The following is an 18,727-nucleotide window of genomic DNA, read 5'->3' as shown; positions in this document are numbered from 1 at the left end:
GGGTCCTTCAGCCTCAGATGCTACATCAGCGCATCTGCCTTCTGCCCCCTGACGTGGGGTGGCAGAGGGGAAAGGGGGTCTCTCTGAGGACCCGCCTTGTGCCATTGTAAAGCAGCCTCGGCCTTGACTGACGGCTGTGGCAGGCGTAGGCAGTTTTTCCAGGACGGCCCACATCCGCTTTGGGGTAATCTGTAGGGAGGCTGCCTAGGGGGCTAGGTGGAACCCAAAGTGGTCAGGCCACCTGTTCTCTTTGTTGTCCCCTTTTCTCCCTCCTTCCAATCCCCCCCCCCCAAGCAGACTGGGACAAGTTACTTTTCCTGAGGTCCGAACTGATGGCTTCAGAGGGCCACTTGCAAAGAGACTAAGGGCCACTGGTTGCCCACCTCCCTCCAGGGAACGGGGGCTGCGTGCCACTGGGATCCAAACCACAGGACTATCAACCTGACCCCACGTGGTGGCATGAAAGAAATCTGCAAGGGACCTGCATTCTCTTTCTTGGCCAGAGACAGCATCCCCAGAAAACGCTGTTGAAAATTGGGCCCAAGTTTGCTTTTTTTCTCTCTCTCAATCCCTTTTCTTTGTGTGTTGTGTTGCAGCCATTTTAGCTGATTCAGCTTTGTGGGAACATTCTACTGAAAAGCAGGGTAAAAATTGTGACCAGCAAAATGCAGCACGTCTCACACCTTAACAACGGCCTCTGTTGATGCTACTTCATGGAAGATGCAGGCTATGCATTAGGAAGACGTCAGATAACGGGGGGGGGGGGGACGGACCCAGTTGGCACGTAGCGCGTTGAACATCGGTGCAGGACTTCATTAAACCATCCCCAAAACCCCCAGTAAGGGGGAGTCCACACTATTCCAAGCAAGCAGCTTAACCACTTAACTCGCAACCTGAGGGGATTCCTGCAAACATATTCAGCCTGAATAGGGTTCTTTTACATTCAACCCATTGGCCCTTGCCCGGCTCTCAGCTGCCAAGGGAGAGATCCGCTCTCTTTACTCACGTTGGCAGGTCCTCAGTGCCTTTTCTCTTCTGCAAGTTAAGTCATGCCCAGCTCTTTGAACTGTTTCTCACACAACTTAGTTTCTAGATCAGTGTATCTGAACCTTGGTGACTTTAAGATGAGTGGACTTCAACCCCCAGAATTCCCCAGCCAGCCATGCTGGCTGGGGAATTCTGGGGGTTGAAGTCCACTCATCTTAAAGTCGCCAAGGTTCAGACACACTGATCTAGATGATCATCCTGGGCGCTGCCCTCGGGGTACCTGAACCATCAAGGAGAACAGCAAAAGGAATTCTTTCTCTGGGCAGGATGCAGGACTTCTGCCAAGGGCTCTGCAAAGCTGAGAGCTGGACCAAAGAAAGTAATCCACAGAGGAGCAACCAGCGTGACAATTTTATTTTCTTTCCTTCGTTTTTAATATATAAATACCCTCCCATGAATTCCCAGCATAAATATTTTTGCAAAGCAGTTTCATCTTGCTACACTAGACAATCTTGTGAAATATTTAAATCAGGGGGTTGAACGTAAGACCCAGAAGTCCCCCACTGGGCTCCCCTCTTGCCCCAGAGCGGTGCCATTTATGTTCATCTTGGCGGTGGTTGTCATCCTAATTTGTAAAACTGATTCACGCCAGCGCCCCAACCGGTCCAGCCGTGTCTTGTGGACGCTAACAGAAAACTGTGGCTTGAACGACTCCACAGTTGGAAGCAGAAATGGGAGATGGTGCTGGGGTGAGCATGAACAAATCCTAAAGGGGTCAGGACCCATTTTGGTGGCTGACTTGAAACACGATCAAATCCTTGTTCAGCGGGACAGGACTGTGATTCGGGAACGCCTGTGGACTTCCCCACTTTCCTCGGCATCATCAGAACAGGGGCACCTGAACACCAAGCAATTATCACCTGGAATGGGGCAGTGAGAGTTAAGGAGGCATCCTGAGGCCAGCCCGGGTGGGTCAGCTTGGGCACACGGAGCCTATGGAGCAAAGCAAGCAGGACAGCCAGTGTTGGTGGAGAGAACAGGCCGTGCCACCGGGAGCTGGCGTGGGAATGGGAAGGACCGACGGCCTGCTGGAGATGGAAGAGCACCATCTTGCTCTGCCATCCCACCCGTGGGAACGTAAACGCCAAATGCGCGGGAGGTGGCTGGGCGTGTTCCCAAGACTGGCTGTTCTGTGGCTCCCTCCCTCGTTGGATTCTGTGGCCCAGCTCTGTGATGGGGCCGGGGGGCAACAACTAAGGGTTATTCCCACCCCGCCCTTCGGGAGGTGCTGAGCGCATGTACGTTTAGCATAGCATGGGTGTCTGGCACGAGTTTACTTCATGGTCTTTACCCTGTGTTTAACCTGCTAGGAATAGAAACCCTCGAGTTCTTGAGTCTTCCAGAACCCCGAGAGGCATCAAAGGTTCCCTCGTACATAAAACAGTGTTTCTCAACCTCGGCGGCTTTAAGAGGGGTGGACTTCAACTCCCAGAATTCCCCAGCCAGCCAGGCTGGCTGGGGCATTCTGGGAGTTGAAGTCCACCCATCTTCAAGCACCCAAGGTTGAGAAACACTGACCTAGACTTAAACATGCAGACTTCCTAGTGCCTGGTAATGACACAGAAGTAGTTTACCCACATCTCTGTGCTTTTACAACAGCAAAAACCTCACTGCCTAATTGTGAATTGCAACATACTAGTAAGTGCCTTTTTCAAATCAGATCAAATCCCAAGCATACATTATTTCCACTGAAATCTCAAACTTCTTATTTTGTTTTCCTGGGCAAATCCTTGGCTTCAAGGACTTCTGCCAGCAGGTAAGGAGAAAGTGAAAGAGGAAAAGATGGACCTTTTGCCATTTCCAGTCTATGAAATTAGTCAAACTGCACAATAACAACCTAAAGGGAAAGGAAGCTCTGGGGGAACATGAAAAAAATGTAAAGGACAGGCACTGTGGCCCTGCCTTCTCCCCTCTGCAGCCTCCGGCACATCGACCGATCGATTGAATTTAGGCTGTGGCGCCCTGGAGCGCGCCCCATGCTGCTGCTGCGAGAGGAACGCGGGGAGCCGCAGTTCGACCTTCTGGAGGGCATCCGACTGAAAAAGGCCGCGGCGTTGCTAGTCTGGTCTTATCACGCCGTGACAAAACCATCGTGGGGCAGATCTGACTCTCAGGAAGTAGACGAAGGAACGTATTCACCCCCCAACCCCCCAATTTCTTTTCCATTTATTTTGATGGTTTGGAAAATTGCGTCTTATTATTTCCTTGCGGGGCTAGAGGCGGCGGTGTTTGGCTTGTTCTGCTGCATGTGGCTTCGTGGGCCGATGCTTTGCTCTTTTTAGAGAGCCGGCCACAGGCACGGTTCGAGGTAAGAATAAAGGGGACGGCTGATTTCGTGATTCAGCTTTGCTACGAAAACCAAGGCCGGAGCCCCTCGGTTCACGGCTCCTCCTTCCCTTTCCCGCTCTCTCTCTCGGAGTCCTGGCAGACCAAGAACTCAGCACCACAAGTTCTGGGATCCCCCCTTCCCCCCAAACTGCTCCAAAGGCGGGCGGATTTTCAGGCCCCTTACCCAGGGCTCCCCGTGAGATCGGCATCCCCTCCTCCCCGGGGCATTTTCAGAGGTGGAAGGAACACTGGGGAGCCGTCACTCTGGCCCTCTGCAGCCCAGGAGCTCTTGGCCAAGAAGCGGTGGGACCCTCAGCCCAATGCACAGAACCGCTGCCGCCCCTGCCCTGCCCTGCCCTGCCCTGCCCGCTGTGCCCTCCGAGACCGGTCACAGATGGTCCTGCAGCACCCATTGCTCGGCATCGCTGCTGCGGGCAACGCCGTTTCCGGTGGGCTGCTGCCGTCGCCGGCCTCTGAGGTGCAGCCACCCCCGGCGTGGAGGGGAGGGGAGGCTCCTCGGAGTGCGGCGACAGGCTTGTCCCACCGCAGGCCCTCTTTTCTCCAGGGAACCGTGAAATAGCGACTCGCCCCTTTCCGCCCAAAGCGTCCTTCCGCCACAGCTCAGGAGGGGCGGCCCCCAGGCAGCCCCTAGTCTCCGGATGGTCCCGGCCGGGAAGGCCCCCCGCAGGAGGCCACGCTGCCAGCAGTTAGCCCTGCCACGCATTCTGCTTGGCCAGCACAAGGCACCAGTTCTTGGGGCTCAGCCCCCTCCCCTGGTCAGATGGCCGTGTCCCAGAGCACCGTCTGCTGGCGGCGGCAGGGCGGCGTTCCGGACTTGCGGCTTTCCGTGCTCCTCCGCCAGCTGGGCAGGATAGGCATGCTCTCCTGCTTGCACAAGCTGCGTTCAGGACGGTGCCGCGCTTTGATCTCCTTGCAGACGCACCGCTTGCGCTCAATGACTTCCAGCAGCTTTCCGTCCCTTTCCCGCGAGGAGCTCTGCAGGGCCTCGGGGCCAGGCAGCTGCGTGTACTGCAGGGCCTGCGGAGAGAGCCAGGGTTAGCATCGCCGTGCCATCCTCCGCCAGCCCGTCTGCAGCCTTCGCTCTTCCTCAGCCTCAGACCGAGAGAGGAGCAGCATCCCGCTCGGGTCAGGCACAAAACGGAGCCACCGCCCCGCGTGCTGGAGGTCTCCCTTCCACTGGCCAGCACCTCCAGGCCGCTGAACGGGGCTCAGCTAACCGAAAAGGTGGTTGTCTGAACGCCTGGGTGAAGGAGGCAGCCAGGGGACCCTCCCCGCCTCTCTCAGATGCAAAGGCTCTGGGTTGGAGCCGCAACCGGCTTCATTGGCAAGAGCAGGCTGCCTGCCCACGCCTGCCGCCAAGTCCTTCCTCCAGTCTTTACCCTCCCGGGCACCTGCCTGCTGGAGGGGCAGGCCCTAATTGCTGCTCACCTGTCTGCATCACCCTGAGCCAGAGGGCCAGGTTGGGCAGTGCCAGGGTCCAAATTGGATTACCTTCCAGTGAAATTTACTGGTAGGATGGGGGGGGGCAGGAATTTACTTCTCTCTCTGCCTCTTCTGTTTCCACGTAAGATGTCCTGGCAGATCGGGGTTCAATATGACCTTCATCCCTAGGCTAGTAATGTATTCTGCAAGGATATTGCCTCCCTCTTAAAAATCTGGGGATTTCTTTTCCGGGTGGCTCTTGCTAATTGTGCTGCAGCCATTTAATCTCGCCAAGCAGAGAACGAGAAAAGCCCCTGAGAACGCAGCGCCCCCTCCCCTCCCGCCGCTTCTGCAACGGTGCTCAAGCCCTTGGACCAAACCCTCCCTGGATTTCCTCCTCCAGGGTCGTCTCCTGCTCCTCCGAATCGGAGGCTTCTTCCCCTCCGTCCCGGCAGTCCTTCTGCCCGCCACGTCCCTGCGAGGCCTTTCAGGAGACCTGCTCCCCCCTCCCTCCCCTCCCCTCCCCGCCCGACGTACCAGGCTGCCCGGGTCCCTGGGATGGCTGCACGGCCTCTGCGCGTGGATCACAGCCTGTCGGACGCCTGAGGTGGATGCCGAGCGGCCCAGAAGGTACCCGCCGGTAAAATCTGGGGTGGGGATGAAGGAAAGAGCCTGGTGAGTCCTTTGCCCTCTTGGTTGGCCTCCCGCCTGTAAGAGCCACGCTGAACGCGGAGCAGGAAGGCAGCGGAAAGGCACCGATTCCGCCTCCTCTTCCCCCTCACCCATAAAGCAGAATTTGAGACGGGGAGATGAGGCGTCCCAGGGGAATTCTGGCCCTTTGAGCAAATGTCTGGGTGCCTGTGTGTGTGTGTGCGCGTCCGCGCGCCCGTTTGGCCTGCTGCCGGCTGCCTTCACCCGCTTCTTTGCAGCTGCGTTAAGTCCACGTCCTGCGGCCCAAAACCGGCCAAAGAACTACTGGGGGTCCGTCGCCCCTCCCTGCGGGCCAAGATGGCCAGCCCACAAGGCGGAGGCCGGTCTTTTCCAGGAAGCCCCCGCCTCACCTCCGTTCCGGTGACAGGCAGGGAAGGTCTGGCAGGGAATAGGCAGGTTGGTCCTCCCCCCTGGCATCTTGGCAGCCAGACACTCGGGTGCGGGCGCACGGACTGGGATGTTCGACTGTGGGTGGCTCGGCACAGCTTTCTCTTCCTTGTCCAATTTGGGCTGAGCACTTTCACTGCCGTCCCACGTCTGGGGGCAGTCTGTGACCTCTGCAACGGCAGAAGAAGAACTGGCAGAGCTGGGGCACCGGTAGAACGGCTCCCAGCTTGGTCCCCCGCCACCTGGGCCCGCTCCTGGGAACACCACCCCAACTGCAGGCCAGGAACTCCCCCTCCTCAGTCAGCAGCCCCTGGAGCAGGGTCTAACAAAGGGCCCCTTGGAGAGGCAGCGCCTCCCGGGTCACTACGGGGGGGGCACGGGAGGAGAGAAGAGCCCCCCACCAACACGCCCCCCTGCTGAGCAGCCCCGGGTTCATGCCCCCGTTCAAGACCAACGCCCCTTCCTTGCCCGCGGGGCAGGATGCTGACCCCTGCACGTCCCTCTCCCTGGCACCCTCGCCCGCACTTACTGTCGGGCTCCTTCCCCTTCCGAAAGCCCCCTCTCCTCTGCAGCACCCAGCCAACGGGCTCCTCCTCTCCCGCCGGTCGGCCGCAGTCGTCGCCGGACACGGCCTGGGAGCAGGCGATGCTGGCGAAGGCCCGGTCCCGCAGCTGAATCTTCACGGCCGACGACGCTTTAGCCCCCATGCCTTTGATGCTCTCGTAGGCCGGCGGGCGCTTCAGCCCCGCACAGGGCGCCGGGTAAGTCCAGACCATGCCCAGAGGCGGTGGCTCGGGGAGCGTGCAAGCTCGCTGCACCTGTTTACATGAGGGCATGGCGGAGGGCCGAGCGCACAACATCCCATGGAGGACGGAAATCTCCTTCTCCGTCTTTTGCTCAGAGGGGGCCGTGTGAGTTGTGACTTTGACTGCCGAGTAGACCATCGTGTAGGAAACGGTTGGCTTGTCTTTCCCTGGCACCCCGGAAGGGGTAGAGGCTGCTGGCGGTGCCGGGGCAGGGGGTGGCTTTGCGGAGGGGCAGATCATACTGTGGGAAATGGGGAGATCTTTCTCTGCTTTGCCCTGGCTGGTGGGCTGCGGAGGCAGCGGCGTGGAGTGGCTGCGCGCACGGCCAGATGGCGCCAGGGCAGGGTTCTCGCCGCCCCGCTGCTGATGGTGGCTAGGGACCTGGGGGGTCATAGGGGCCGACGGCGCCTCCTTGGCATGGCACGGGACGGGCAGTTTGGAGCCATCTGGGCCGGCACCTTTGTATCCCTTCTTGCCTTGGGGGAAGGCCAAAAGGGGGGGCCGGTGCTGCAAAAGGTTGGGGAAGGGGGGTGGGATCTCACACGGCGAGGTCTTGGTGCTCGGCGCGGCCTTGGCAGCCTCCCTCTTGTTCGGCCGGTGACAAGGGGAGGTGAGGGCCCCGTTGGGGCGGGACTCCCCCCCTTCTTCGGGGAGCGGGTACTTCATTTCTTCATAAATGGCTTCGCTCTCGTCAGAGTCCTCATCTGCAGCAGTGGCGACTTGAGGGGGGGGCCCGGGTCCCCGGAAAATGTCCCCTACCATCTCGATGTAGACCGGCTCGTCCTCCTCGGCGTCGGAGCCCTTGGCCTGGCTGTGGGAGAAGGCACGGCTGTAGCGCTGCACCGCGCCCCCCGGAGCGGGGCCTGGGAGGCGCCCGGAGTAGGTCTCGTCGAACGATACAGACAAGTGGGTGTTGGGGCTGCGCTTCGGTTTCTGCGGGGGCACCTTGCGAGCTGATTCTCGGCTCTCCGCGCTCGCCTTCGGGCAACCTGGCGGGGGCAGAGAGAAGCCAACCAAGGTAGCAAAATGCAGCACGCCACGCACCCGGAACGCACCCGCGGCTAAGCGAGAAAACGGACCACCTGAACTGCCGCGTCCGTCACCGCCTCTGTACGACCGTATCTTGGGGAAGGCCAGGCAGACCTTCTGCGTGGCCCTGAATTCTGACCGCGCAGAAATCACGGTCAGCAACTTCTTTCCCGTCTGGCCTTTGGGCCCTCCCTCCCCACCACGTGGCCCCTCAGTTTCTCTCCTGTTTGGCAGGCTGAGGAGAACCCAGGCGTGGCTGCCATCCTTCTTTTTGCATAGTTTTCCAATGCGAGCTTCGCTGGCCAGCAGAGCCAGCAGTGTCCGTAACAGCTGGAGTTTTGAACAAGTCTGGGGAGACTCACATAGAATTATTCTACTATTTATTTATTTTATACTCTGGGCAAGAACAAGAAAACATGAAAACCGTAAAACAATAAAAACAAAACAGCGATACAAGAAAAGGCCAAGGTGGCAAAACCGGTCACCCACTCCTCACAAGGGGCTACACCCACCCTTGCCAAAGGCCTGGATGAAGAGCCAGGTCTTCAACACCCTCTGAACGCCAGCAGAGTGAGGGCCGTCTGGGTCTCGGGGGGAACCTGATTCCAGAGGGCAGACATTGGGATTGAGAAGGCCCGCTTCTGGGATCCCAATACCTGGCACCGTTTAATTGAAGGAACCCGGAGTGTGCCAACCCTGCCAAATCAGATGTTATGGGAGACAGGTGGTCCCTCGAGGTCCCTCAGGCCCTATGTCAGGTGGGGCTTTATAGGTAACAACCAGAATCTTGAATCACACCTGGAAGCAAACTGGAAACCAGTGCAGCTTGTGAAACAGAGGTGCTACATGAGCACACCAAGGCATGCCCGTTACTGCTCACATCACCACATTCTGGACCAGCTGAAGCTTCCAGGTAGTCGTCAAGGGAGGCCCTGTGTACAGCATGTTGCAGTAGTCAAGCCGCAAAGTGCGCCTCAGAGGCTGCAGGCTGGGCTTCTCTCAAAAGTGCTGCTGCCCCCCAAAACGCTTCTGCAGCTCCGCCTTACCTCCTTTCTTGCTTCCCGTCAGCTCCAGGGCGCTCCTGGCCTCGGTGCTGAGCTTCGTGCTGGGGTGCCGCTTCGGCTTGGCGGGTGGCTTGCGAGATCCAACCTCCCCGTCCGCTGAACTGCTGTCCACGCTGCCCACAGAATGGCACGAGAGGGAGCGGGGTGCCATGCTGCTGGCACAAGGGTGTGGGGCGTGTTCCTGTGAGGCTGGCATGGTCATGAACCCCATCCTGAAATGCCGACGAAAGGAGGCCACGTCGCGCACCTTGCCCACGCTCGTCTCCTTGGTCGAACTGCAGAAGGGGGAGGGGAGGGGAACATGGCACCGAGCGTTGAGGTCCCTTCGATCGGGGCTGCGTCGCTACGTAGTACGGAAGTCCGTGATTTTGTGGGGTGAACCCTAACCCTCCAATGAACCTAAAGGAGTGGGGTGACAGAGCTGCCAGAACAGTAAGGCCCCATTTGATGCTCCTCGGCCACTTACCCATGAGTGGCTTAACTGGACTGGGGAGGGATATCAGAGTATAACGTAAAACCCAATCAATGGAAATGGCAAGGGAATCCCGCTGACCGCCAGGACTACTGGTGTTAAACTAACTCCCTAGTCACCCAAACGTGGACGAGAGGGTGGAAGAACCAAGTCCTAGAACAACCTATGTCTGTTTTTGATCCCTTGCAGCTATGTGGGAGGGGGACGGGGACGTGGAGCAGCGCAGACAGGTGAGGTCCTACAGCCACAGCCATGGTGGCACTGACACCGATCAACGGTTACTTTGACGTTGCAAACACTGCCGCGGTTTACACTCCCATGGTCCCCAGACTCAGCACAAGACCTAGGATTTGCCCATAGCTGGGGTAACTACAGGAGGGATCAACAGCGTCCAAGCGGCAGGCACGACCAGGCGATCGAAGCCCTGCTCTTTGTTAATGCACATTACACTCATCGCACACACATAAAAAGGGTCAGTGGCTTCAATTGCCCTACTTGCGCCCACCTTTTTCATGCGGTGGACCCCCCTGCAGGCATCGTTGCCCATAAGCCTTCTTGGCCGCTGCCGGCACCCATCGGGGTGCTGTTTGCTGCCCTCAGCACAAGAAGAATCCCCAGATAACCTCAGCTCCCTCCAGAGAGTCGGCTGCTGCTGCGCGAAGCTGTCTTGTGGCTTTGAACCAGCCAGGAGAAACTGAAAGGCAGCAGAATGCGCGAGAGAGCAGAGAACAGAAGGGACAAGCCGACGAGAGGCTGCTAGAGGGACACGGCCCTGTGGGTGCAGCCCCCCACACTCGGGTCGCGCGGGAAGGGCCGGCCCGCTGCCTTGCAGGAACGTCCCTTCGCTCCTGCCGCGGCTCTGCGGCTCTGTGCAAATGCAGCTCACGCTGGACCTCATCAGACCCACCCAGAACATCTCAGTGCTTGTATGGGGGCCACCGTCCTGAATGGTGGTTTGGAGATATTAGGCCCCTCTGGTGACAATCTTGTTCCGTAATCATAAATCCCGAGAGAATGTGTTCGCTAGGAAATCCCTTTTATCCACAGACAACGGGCCACGGCTCTTCCTCGTAAACAAACACGGACCTGTCTGCGCTTCATCAGGAAAGCAACACCAGAGCTCAAGGGGCTCTGACCAGCAGCAGCACACGAGTCGGACATGCAGGAGTTCCTGGAAGGGCGGGGAAGCTGGATTTCGGAGCAAGGAGAAAGACCAGGAGGACGGGTCCAGAGGCAGAAGCGGTCCTGGCCTCTAGCAGACCAGGGCAGGGCAGGTCCACGCTAAGGCTCCGAAAGCCGATTCTCACCTGCCAAAGCCTGGGGCCCAGATCCTCAGCGTCTGAATACGTCTCCCACGCTGGGACGTACACATGTTGTCCTTGCCAGCGACAGACAGCAGAGAAATGCGCTTTGGCAGACCAGCCCGCAGCTGGCAAAGCCTCAGGAGCAAGGATGGCCAGCCGCTTCCAAGGGCCCCCCAGTCCTCCTGCGCCTCCCCCAAGACGCCACTGCCCCCCCGGCCCCATCCTCTCTTGGCGCTGCTGGGCAAGTAAACAGCCTGCTCCAGAGACAGCAAGCCTGGCCAAGTCCCGGCCGGTCTGGCAGCCCCAGATTAATTGGAGCCGGGGGGAGCCCCAACCCCAGGCAAGGCACCACCCCCACGAGGGCTCCTACTCCCTTGCGGCAGGGGGAGGCCAAGGAAGAGTCAGGACGACAACTAAGACCCCTTCTGTGGGAAGGAGCTGCCCAGGACCGTCTTCTGGACAGACCCCTCATGCACCTTGGAACCCGGGGCCACTGAACCTGCCCAAACTGCACGGATCCCCATCTCCATCTCACGGGTTCGCCCAAGAGACGAACCTGGGTGTCTACGACACAAGGGCTGCATTCAAAACATATGCAGTGCCCAACAACAACAAAATATTAAGGCTTAGTGCGATGCAAAGTCAACACCGAGCTGCCCACGAGCGTCCGGCGGCACCTTAGTCTAATTTCCCACGTTGTGCGGATCCGGGCGCTGAGAAGCCGCAGCCGTCAGACGCTCAGACGCAGCTCTTCCTCAGCCCCGCCTGGAGATGCCAGGAGTCAGACATGACTGGTTCAGCGAAAGGCACCACTTAGAGCGCTCCGGCCGCCCTGTGGCGTGGGGCCTGTCCTCTCCCCACAAGGCAACGCGGTGAGGCCCCTTCCCTTCCCTCGGCATCCACGCAGAAGCGCCCTTCCCGTCGCCCGCCCTGCCCCGCCCTGCTAGCAGCTTTCAAATCTGCTCTCCTGTCCTCCCCTCACCCCCACCAGGTTTTATTCACTGGAGTGAAGGGTCCTGGGTACCAGAAGCAGGAGGATACAGCAGGATGCTGGCGGATGGCCCAGCAGTTTCCATGGAAACTGTGTCTGGGTGACCTGCAGGAGGCAGGCAACATCAGCCTACGGGTGCCTTAACCCCTTACGTGCTGCCAGCCAGAAAGGGAGCAGGGCATGTGCAAGCAGAAGAGACTGCCAAGGGGGCCCGCCTGCTTGCCCCTTCCTTTGGGCGCAGGCCAAGTATCCCAAGGCTAGCTCACCCCGGAAACCATTTCAACAATTGAAGAAACGGCAAACGTACCACTGGACCAGGCCGACCTAGACTGAATGTGCGGGGGGGGGGCGGGGCGGCTCGCTCCAGGGTCCAGCAAGGGTGGCACTCGGGACGCTGCGCTGGAGGCAGCAAGAGGGCCCGAGGCGCTCCATCTGCACGTGACGCACGTTAGACCACAGGCGGGGATCCTCTCCCCGAGCCACCATCCCCATTTCCGCCAAACCCCAAAGCCACACTGTGCGCCGAGGCCTTGTGGAAAATGCCAGGGAGCCGACTGAGAGCCCGTTCTCGCGCAGAGCGGAGCAAGCCCACTGGTGCTTTGGGACTCCTCCTAAGGGACAGACCCACAAGGATGCCCCCCCCGGGAACCATTTCGTGGCGGAGGGATTCCCCTACACCTTACGCTGCTGACAGCGCAGTTCTTTCGGCTTCCCAGGAATTCCATCATGCCGGCAGAGAGCTGAATGTGTGGCTGTTCTGGAATAAGGACCCTTCCTTTACCCCGGAGTAGGCTTTGCAGCCACAAGCACCCCAAGGTCTTAACCCAGAGACATCTTGGGAAAAGCTCTGAACCGTTCCCAGGCTCAAGCGGGTTGCTGCTTCCTAACCCTTCCGGGGCCCAGCGCACCCTGTCCACGTTTAGAGGCTGGGTGGTCCTCTATCAGGGATGGGGTAGCGGATCCTGCTGCGTGCAGGGGGATGACCTTTTAGATCCAAACCTATGATTCCGTGACTTAAAATACGGCTTACTGAAACTAAACTGGCTGTGTCCACAGCACACTGCGATGATACCAAAATGACAATGGGCTGGTGATGTCGTCACTTCAATGACCCAGCTGTTTCCTTGTATGCGAGTATGACATCATCACACAGATTTCGACCCCAGAGCCCTTTGCCTCTTCCTGCAGAGCCCCAGTGCCGTTTCATAGAGCACAATAGCTGCACTCACACAAAACACTATGCCAGGGTTCCTCAACCTTGGCGACTTGAAGAGGTGTGGACTTCAACTCCCAGAATTCCCCAGCCAGCCATGGCTGGCTGGGGAATTCTGGGAGTTGAAGTCCACACCTCTTCAAGTCGCCAAGGTTGAGGAACCCTGCACTACACCCAAACCAATCAAGCCGTATTAGGGATTAGCACACTATGCCAGCTCAAACCTCTTCTGCTCAACTTCAACTTCAACTTCCACGGGGGTCTTCTCCTGCTGGACTTAATCCTGAAACTAGAGCTCTGCAACCGCCTGGGGCGTGTATGCGCATTTGAACATCCTCCGCTGCCATATTGCTCCTCCTGTTTCAAACCATGGTGGCTCATTGGGCCTTGGAAAGCTTTTGTAGGGCCCCGCTTACAGCCGAAGCTAGAGTTTTGCCAAGTTGCTCAAGCTCGGAGAAGAGGAAATGCCTTACTGGGCCCGCTGGCTCGAGGGCCCTCTGCCTCACAACGACCGGCAGAAGAGTCTGGGAACAGGGCGGCACCCGGTCTGGCCAGGGGCAAACAACAGCCCCCCAATCCGCAGAACGGAGTCTGCGGCGGCCGATCTCTCGGGGCGGTGAGAGGAGGCTCCCTCGTCGGTCTGCACAGCGTTGTTGCAAGGGGAACAGCTTGCAGCTGGGGGGCTCAGGACGGGCCCCCCCGCGCCTTCAAGATCAGCGGCTGTATCCCACAGCGCCCGAGAAGCAGAACTGGCGAACTGTACGCTCCCACCGAGCGCCCTAGGGCTAAGCCTCACTGCTCCCCCAGTTTGTAAGCACTTTGTTCAGACCAGCCTAGGTTCTCTGGAAAGTAAAATAATTGCCTAACATTATTGCAGAGAAGAAAGACTGCCCATCTGAAGCGCTTTCCCCCAGACCCAGCCAGCTGTTCTCTCCTCTCAGGCAATCACTTCCCCGTCTCTTGTCCCTGCTGAAGCCAGCAGGCTTGGTTTACTTATTGACGGACCCCACACGGATCCGGAGATACTCTGCAGAAGGGAAAACGCTGCACGCTGGAGGGGGTCTGCTTTGAAGGCCTCCCTCTCATTGGCGGTGGGGGAGAAAAGGGTAAAAGTGGGTTGCCGCTGCCTGGCTATAGGGGAGGCATCAGGGCAAGCGGGGGGGGCAGGGCCACAGGGAACGCCCTGGCGAAGGTTGTGCATGAGAAGGGGCGAAGTGCCCTGTTTGCAGCCCCCCCAGGGTCAGCTGACTCCTGCCAGGTGCCAACGGGATGGGGCTCTCTATGGTACCCTTTTCCAGCCCCCCAGCTTCCTCAAAGGCAGATGAGGCCAACCTTTTCCTTCCCAGTTCCTGCCTCCTTCATGCTTTTCCTCTGGTGAGAGACAAAAAGGGGGGGGGGGGACTTAACCACCCTAACCCTAACCCCATTTTTTTTTTTTACCTCTAGTACGGCCCTAAGGGTGGGGAGGGTGAAAAGTACCAAGGGGGCAGAAAGGAATGAAGAGAGGAGCCCAGAATTTCACCCCCCCACCTGAGAGTAAGTTAAGCAAGTAATCTGTCCGCAGGTAAGCCAAGCCCCACACAGTTCAGTTCACTGCCTCACTGCAAACAGGGCTGGGGGGCTGCTTAGGGCTGGCCCCGCCCCCCATGATTTTGTGACGGGGCTACTCCGCTTCCTCAGCACTCCAGACCGGACCATTCACTTCCACGGCGGAAGATCCTGATCTTGCTCGGTTTATCCTGGGGGACAAAGAAAAGCCCCTGGCAAGACAGAAGCGTGGCCCCCAACAAAGAGGACATGCAGGTTTCTGCAAAGACAACAGTGCACAGCCTGAATCGTATCTGGCTGCAAAGCAGCGCTCCTTAGATGAACGTCAGAACTAAAACAAGCAAGGCGACCATTTAGGCTACATCAGCTTTGCAGGAGATCAGCTGCAAATCCCTTCCAAGCCAGAATTTACAGCAAGACGCTACCTACAGTTCTTTTCAGTATCAAACAAACCCTGCAACATTCGAAATTTCCACAATAAACTTGGCTTTTTAAGAGAGCGGCTCTCGTATTACATGGCAAACTAGGCCTCTGAAGAAAATCAGATACAACTGAACTAGCGCTACGAGCACCACAGTTACACCCTTGCTGAACAAAAGGGGCCCTTTTAAGCCCGGAAGACAGAAGGATAACCCGCAGGTCCCTCTGACTGTGGCAGTCCCCTGCAAGTCATCAGCTCAGGCCCCTTGCAGAGCAACCTATGCAAAACGAGACCGTGGCAGAAAAAGTCATAAAAAAAGAGAGGGTATCAGAAACCGTCTTTGGGAGCTCTTGAGAGAGCAACGGAGAGGTTCCTTACTTTCTGTAAGAGACAAAAATATTTCTAGCGCAAGGCCAGCTCTCCTGGATTTATTCTGGACGTGAGTCGGACGGGATAAATTTAGGGCTTTTCCACGCTTTTCCTTGGCCTTGAATGCTCACACCTCGGAAGGGATCGCATTACCTAGACAAAATCAGCCAGGCCAGCCAACAGGTCACCCAAGGGGGCTCTGGAAGGGGTGGTCAGTCCCCACAGAGGGAGTTCCAGACGTGCCCTTGGTCCCCAGGCCTCTTTGGAAACTCCCCACCGGTTATGGCGAACAAGCCAGGGTTGAAGGTGCTAAGGCTAAGTGTCCATTTACCCCGAGATGTGGGGCTGGCTCCCAGCTTGGCTGGACCTATTAATGAAAGTCCTGGGATCGCTGGCTCTTAGCCTTGCTGGGAGAGGAGTGGGCTTCCTTAGGCAGCTGGTGGCCACCGGGAGAACAGACTACTGGCCGAGATGGGCCAGGGGTCCGATCCGGCAGGGCACGGCTTACGTTCTTGCATTTGGGGTCTAAACAGCGTAGGGCCCAGCTGACAGGGCCCTCTCCCTTAGCACCCTTCTTGGCCTGGCTGAAAAAGTCCCCTTCCTCTGCCCTGGGGAAGGGGCCACCTCCTGAATTTGGACCCCCCCACCCCTTTCCAGAGCAACTTCAGAGGGCAAAGCTTTCATCGTCCTGTCTATGTCACCCGGGGCGGGGATTTCTTTCTCGCTTTGCTGCCCAGCCGCGGAAAGAGCCCGCTTACCCCCTCTTGGGCTCCTCGTCCTTGCCCTGCTTCCACTCCACCTTTCCGCTCTTCCGGTAGAGAAGGTTCATCTCGTTCTGCAGCAGCAGCTCTTGGGGATGGCACGTCTGGCTCAGCGCCCCGTAGGACCAGCAGCCCCGGGCCTCGATGAACTGCAGAAAGACGGAGATCAGAGCTTCCTGGGGGCTGGCATTCATCTTCTGGGGGCTGGCGCAAGGCGGGCAGGGGGCGCCCGGAGGGGGCGCTGCTGCGGGAGAGAGTCTCGGTTAGGGCGGGAGGAGGGGCCAGCTTCGGGCCTGGCACCTCCAGGATGCACGACGGTGCCTCTAAGCCTGTGCGGGATGCCTGCCTTTCACGCCCGGCTCACCCGCCCCTCTGCCAGCAACACCTTGCGGCTGACCTGGTTTTGTAGAAAACAATAAACGCCGGGGGCGGGGGGCAGGATGGGCCTCACCTCCCGCCGGACTGAGCCGGAGCGGACACTCCGCGAGGCAGCTCCGGCCAGGCGCTGAAGCCCGGGGTCTCGGCCGTTCCCCACCCGGCGGCGCAGCACGCGAAGGAGAGCCGAGGGGGCGGGCGGCGCGCAAGCAAGGCCCGGGAGGGACGCGGAGCTGCAGCTCCGACCGCGCCGACCGACCCCGCCGGAGAGCCGCGGCCCCCGGCCACCTACCTGCTGGGCAGAAAGTTATCTGGGGGGGCAGCCAGGGCTGGGGCCGCGGGGCATCGCTCCTCCGCCGCCGCCGCCCTGCTCCTCCCGGCCGCGGCGCGGCTCAGTCCCCCGCCATCCTCGCCGCCGCCCGGGCGAGGATCCGGCCGCAGTGCTCAGGGGGGTCCCCCTCCATGGCGCTCGGCGCTATCGGGCCTGGCTGGAAGGGCGCGGTCCTTGCCGGGGCTGCAGGCGAGAGGACGGCCTCAGAAGGGCCGCCGGCCCCGGGGAGAGGGCCGCTCCCCGCGCCGGCCGCGCGCCGCCGGCTGCCCCGGCCGTCCTCCCAGCCCGCCCTCGCGCCGAGGAGCCCGCAAAGCGCCCGCCTTCGGCCGCCCGCACGGACCTGCCGCTCCGGGGAGAGGCACCTGCTCTGCGACGCCGCCCTCCTCCTCCTCCTCCTCCTCCTCCGCCGCCGCCGCCGCTCCTCCCGTTGCTCCGGCGACGTTGCCGGGCGGGGCTGAGCCACTGGTCCCCGGGCGCAGGACGCGGCGGCGGCGGCGGCGGCGGCGGCGGCCCCCTCCGGCCCAACGCCGCTCACCTGGCCTCCGGCTGCCGCCCGCCGGCCTCCCGCGCGGGCTTCCTCCGGCTGACGCAGCGTCTCGGCGCGCCTCCCTCCACCCGGGAGCGCGGGCGCAGCGCGGGGAGGAGGGGAGAGGAGACCCCCGCCCGCGGCGGGGGGGCGGGAAGAAGGCCGGCCCGGGGCCGGGCGGCTCCGTCCCCCGCCGGCGCTTCCACTCCGCTGGGCCCCGAGCCCGGCGTGGCCAGGAGCCCTTCGGCGGCCGGAGGGGGCGCCCCCGCTTCCTCTGCAGCGGCGCAGGGGGCGGCGGGGTGGGGGCCCCGGCTGGAGGGGCGCGAGGAGATGCGCAGCGGCAGGCGGCGGGACGCGGCTCAGGAGGCGAGCCATGGCCGGAGGCGAGCGGTCCCTGCCCTCGCCTTGCCACCCGCAGCCGGGCTGCCTCCTGCCCGAGGGAGGCGCGGCTAGGCCCCGCGGCGGGCCCTTCCCCTCCCCTCCCCTCCCCTCCCCTCCCCTCCCCTCCGGGGGGCGGGCTGCGGGACCAGGCGGGAGGCCGCTCCTCGCCGGCGCGCCTTCCCCAAGCCGGCGCCCTCCCCCTCCCGCCCCACGAGAGACGCGCCCAGGGCAAGCCGAGCCTGGCCGCCGCCGCCGCCGCCTTCCCTCGCCGTGCCTTGGAGCCGAGCAGAAGAGCAGGCGGGGCGCGCGCGGGGGGGCGCTCGCTCAGGCGGCGCCTCGGGTCGCCTCGGGGACGCTGGGCTGGCCGCGCGCCGGTCCAGGGATGCCGGGCTGCGGCGCTGGCCGCGGCGGCGGCGGCGGCGGCGGCGGCGGCGGGAGATGCTGCGAGCCACGCCGCCTAGTCTGGCCCGAGCAGCGAGCGCGGCTTCCCGGCGGCCTGAGCGAGGCCGCGGCTGTGGGCGCGGGAGTCCGGACGGCCCGGCCGGGCAGCCCCGCTCGCTCGCCGCGCTGGCGGGGCGCCGGAATCCGCGCGGGGACCGAGCGCCTCCCGCTCCTCCTCGTCAGGATCGCCGGCTGGCGGCGGCTGGAGAGACTCGCCCGCTCCGAGGAGCCGCGGCGGCCGCGGGCAGCGCGCAGGAGGGTCCAGACTCCCACCTGCCGGCCGAAGGTGGCCCAGCGGCCCCCGGGCGAGCCGCGCCGCCGGCCCGAGGGAGGTGGACGGTGGCTCCGCTCGCCCACCAGGGGGCGGCCGCGACCCATCGCAGCTTCACGTGATGCCGGGCAGCGTTCCCGGGGCGCCCGGCTGAGCCCCCTTCTTCCCGCGCCGGGGCTTAGCGCCGATCAGAGGCCAGCTGGAGGCCGAGGGCGCGGGGGCTCGGAAGCAAGAGCCTCGGCGGCGGCGCCGCCTCTCTGGTCCACTAGCCGCGGACGCAGCCTGCCCCCCGCTGCCGGGGGCCCTCCGAGGGGATGGGCAACCCCCCCGCCGCCCAAGCCAAAATACGGAGAGCCAGCCAGGATGGCGAGAGGGGAAAGTCTCTCCGCCGGCGGGCGGGTGGCCGGCCGGGCGCAGCTTCTGGTCTGTGCGCTCGGCCGGCCGGGCAGCGCCCCTCCCGCAGTCTCCGTCCGGGATGGCGGCAAGGAGGGGCGCCTTCCGAGCGATG

The 18,727-nt window shown here is 61.2% G+C and overlaps 1 protein-coding gene across 2 annotated transcripts; it reads right to left on the bottom strand.

Annotated features, from left to right (window-relative positions):
• Nucleotides 1-1,392: 1,392 nt before the first annotated feature.
• NYAP1 (neuronal tyrosine phosphorylated phosphoinositide-3-kinase adaptor 1) lies at nt 1,393-17,568 on the bottom strand. Of its 2 annotated transcripts, none has more exons than XM_088142075.1 (8): nt 17,136-17,568; nt 16,562-16,783; nt 15,892-16,135; nt 8,798-9,090; nt 6,446-7,711; nt 5,880-6,086; nt 5,356-5,465; nt 1,393-4,413 (listed from the first exon to the last, which is right to left on the bottom strand). In XM_088142075.1, the coding sequence occupies exons 3-8, from the start codon at nt 16,086-16,088 to the stop codon at nt 4,153-4,155; spliced, it is 2,334 nt and encodes a 777-aa protein (XP_087998201.1). In that variant the 5' UTR covers nt 16,089-16,135; nt 16,562-16,783; nt 17,136-17,568; the 3' UTR covers nt 1,393-4,152. The 2 variants fall into 2 exon arrangements, with proteins under 2 accessions (XP_087998201.1, XP_087998202.1); XM_088142076.1 differs by having other exon boundaries at nt 15,892-16,043.
• Between the last annotated feature and the right edge of the window lie 1,159 nt (nt 17,569-18,727).

Source organism: Python bivittatus, unplaced genomic scaffold (assembly GCF_059951505.1).
Source record: "Python bivittatus isolate LINGU-HERP-01145 unplaced genomic scaffold, Pbiv_v1 ctg000370_np1212, whole genome shotgun sequence".
In the NCBI taxonomy this organism is placed as follows: Eukaryota; Metazoa; Chordata; class Lepidosauria; order Squamata; family Pythonidae; genus Python; species Python bivittatus.
Note: the sequence above shows the minus strand (reverse complement) of the source record. Positions and strands in the feature narration are given on the sequence as shown.

Coding starts and splice junctions, on each gene's coding strand:
- NYAP1 (XM_088142075.1), bottom strand. CDS start 16,088: ATGAATGCCAGCCCCCAGGAAGCTCTGATCTCCGTCTTTCTGCAGTTC. Junction 5,466..5,879: donor TGCCTGTCACCGGAACGGAG/GTGAGGCGGGGG, acceptor TCCCCACCCCAG/ATTTTACCGGCGGGTACCTT. Junction 4,414..5,355: donor CCAGGGACCCGGGCAGCCTG/GTACGTCGGGCG, acceptor CTCTCTCCGCAG/GCCCTGCAGTACACGCAGCT.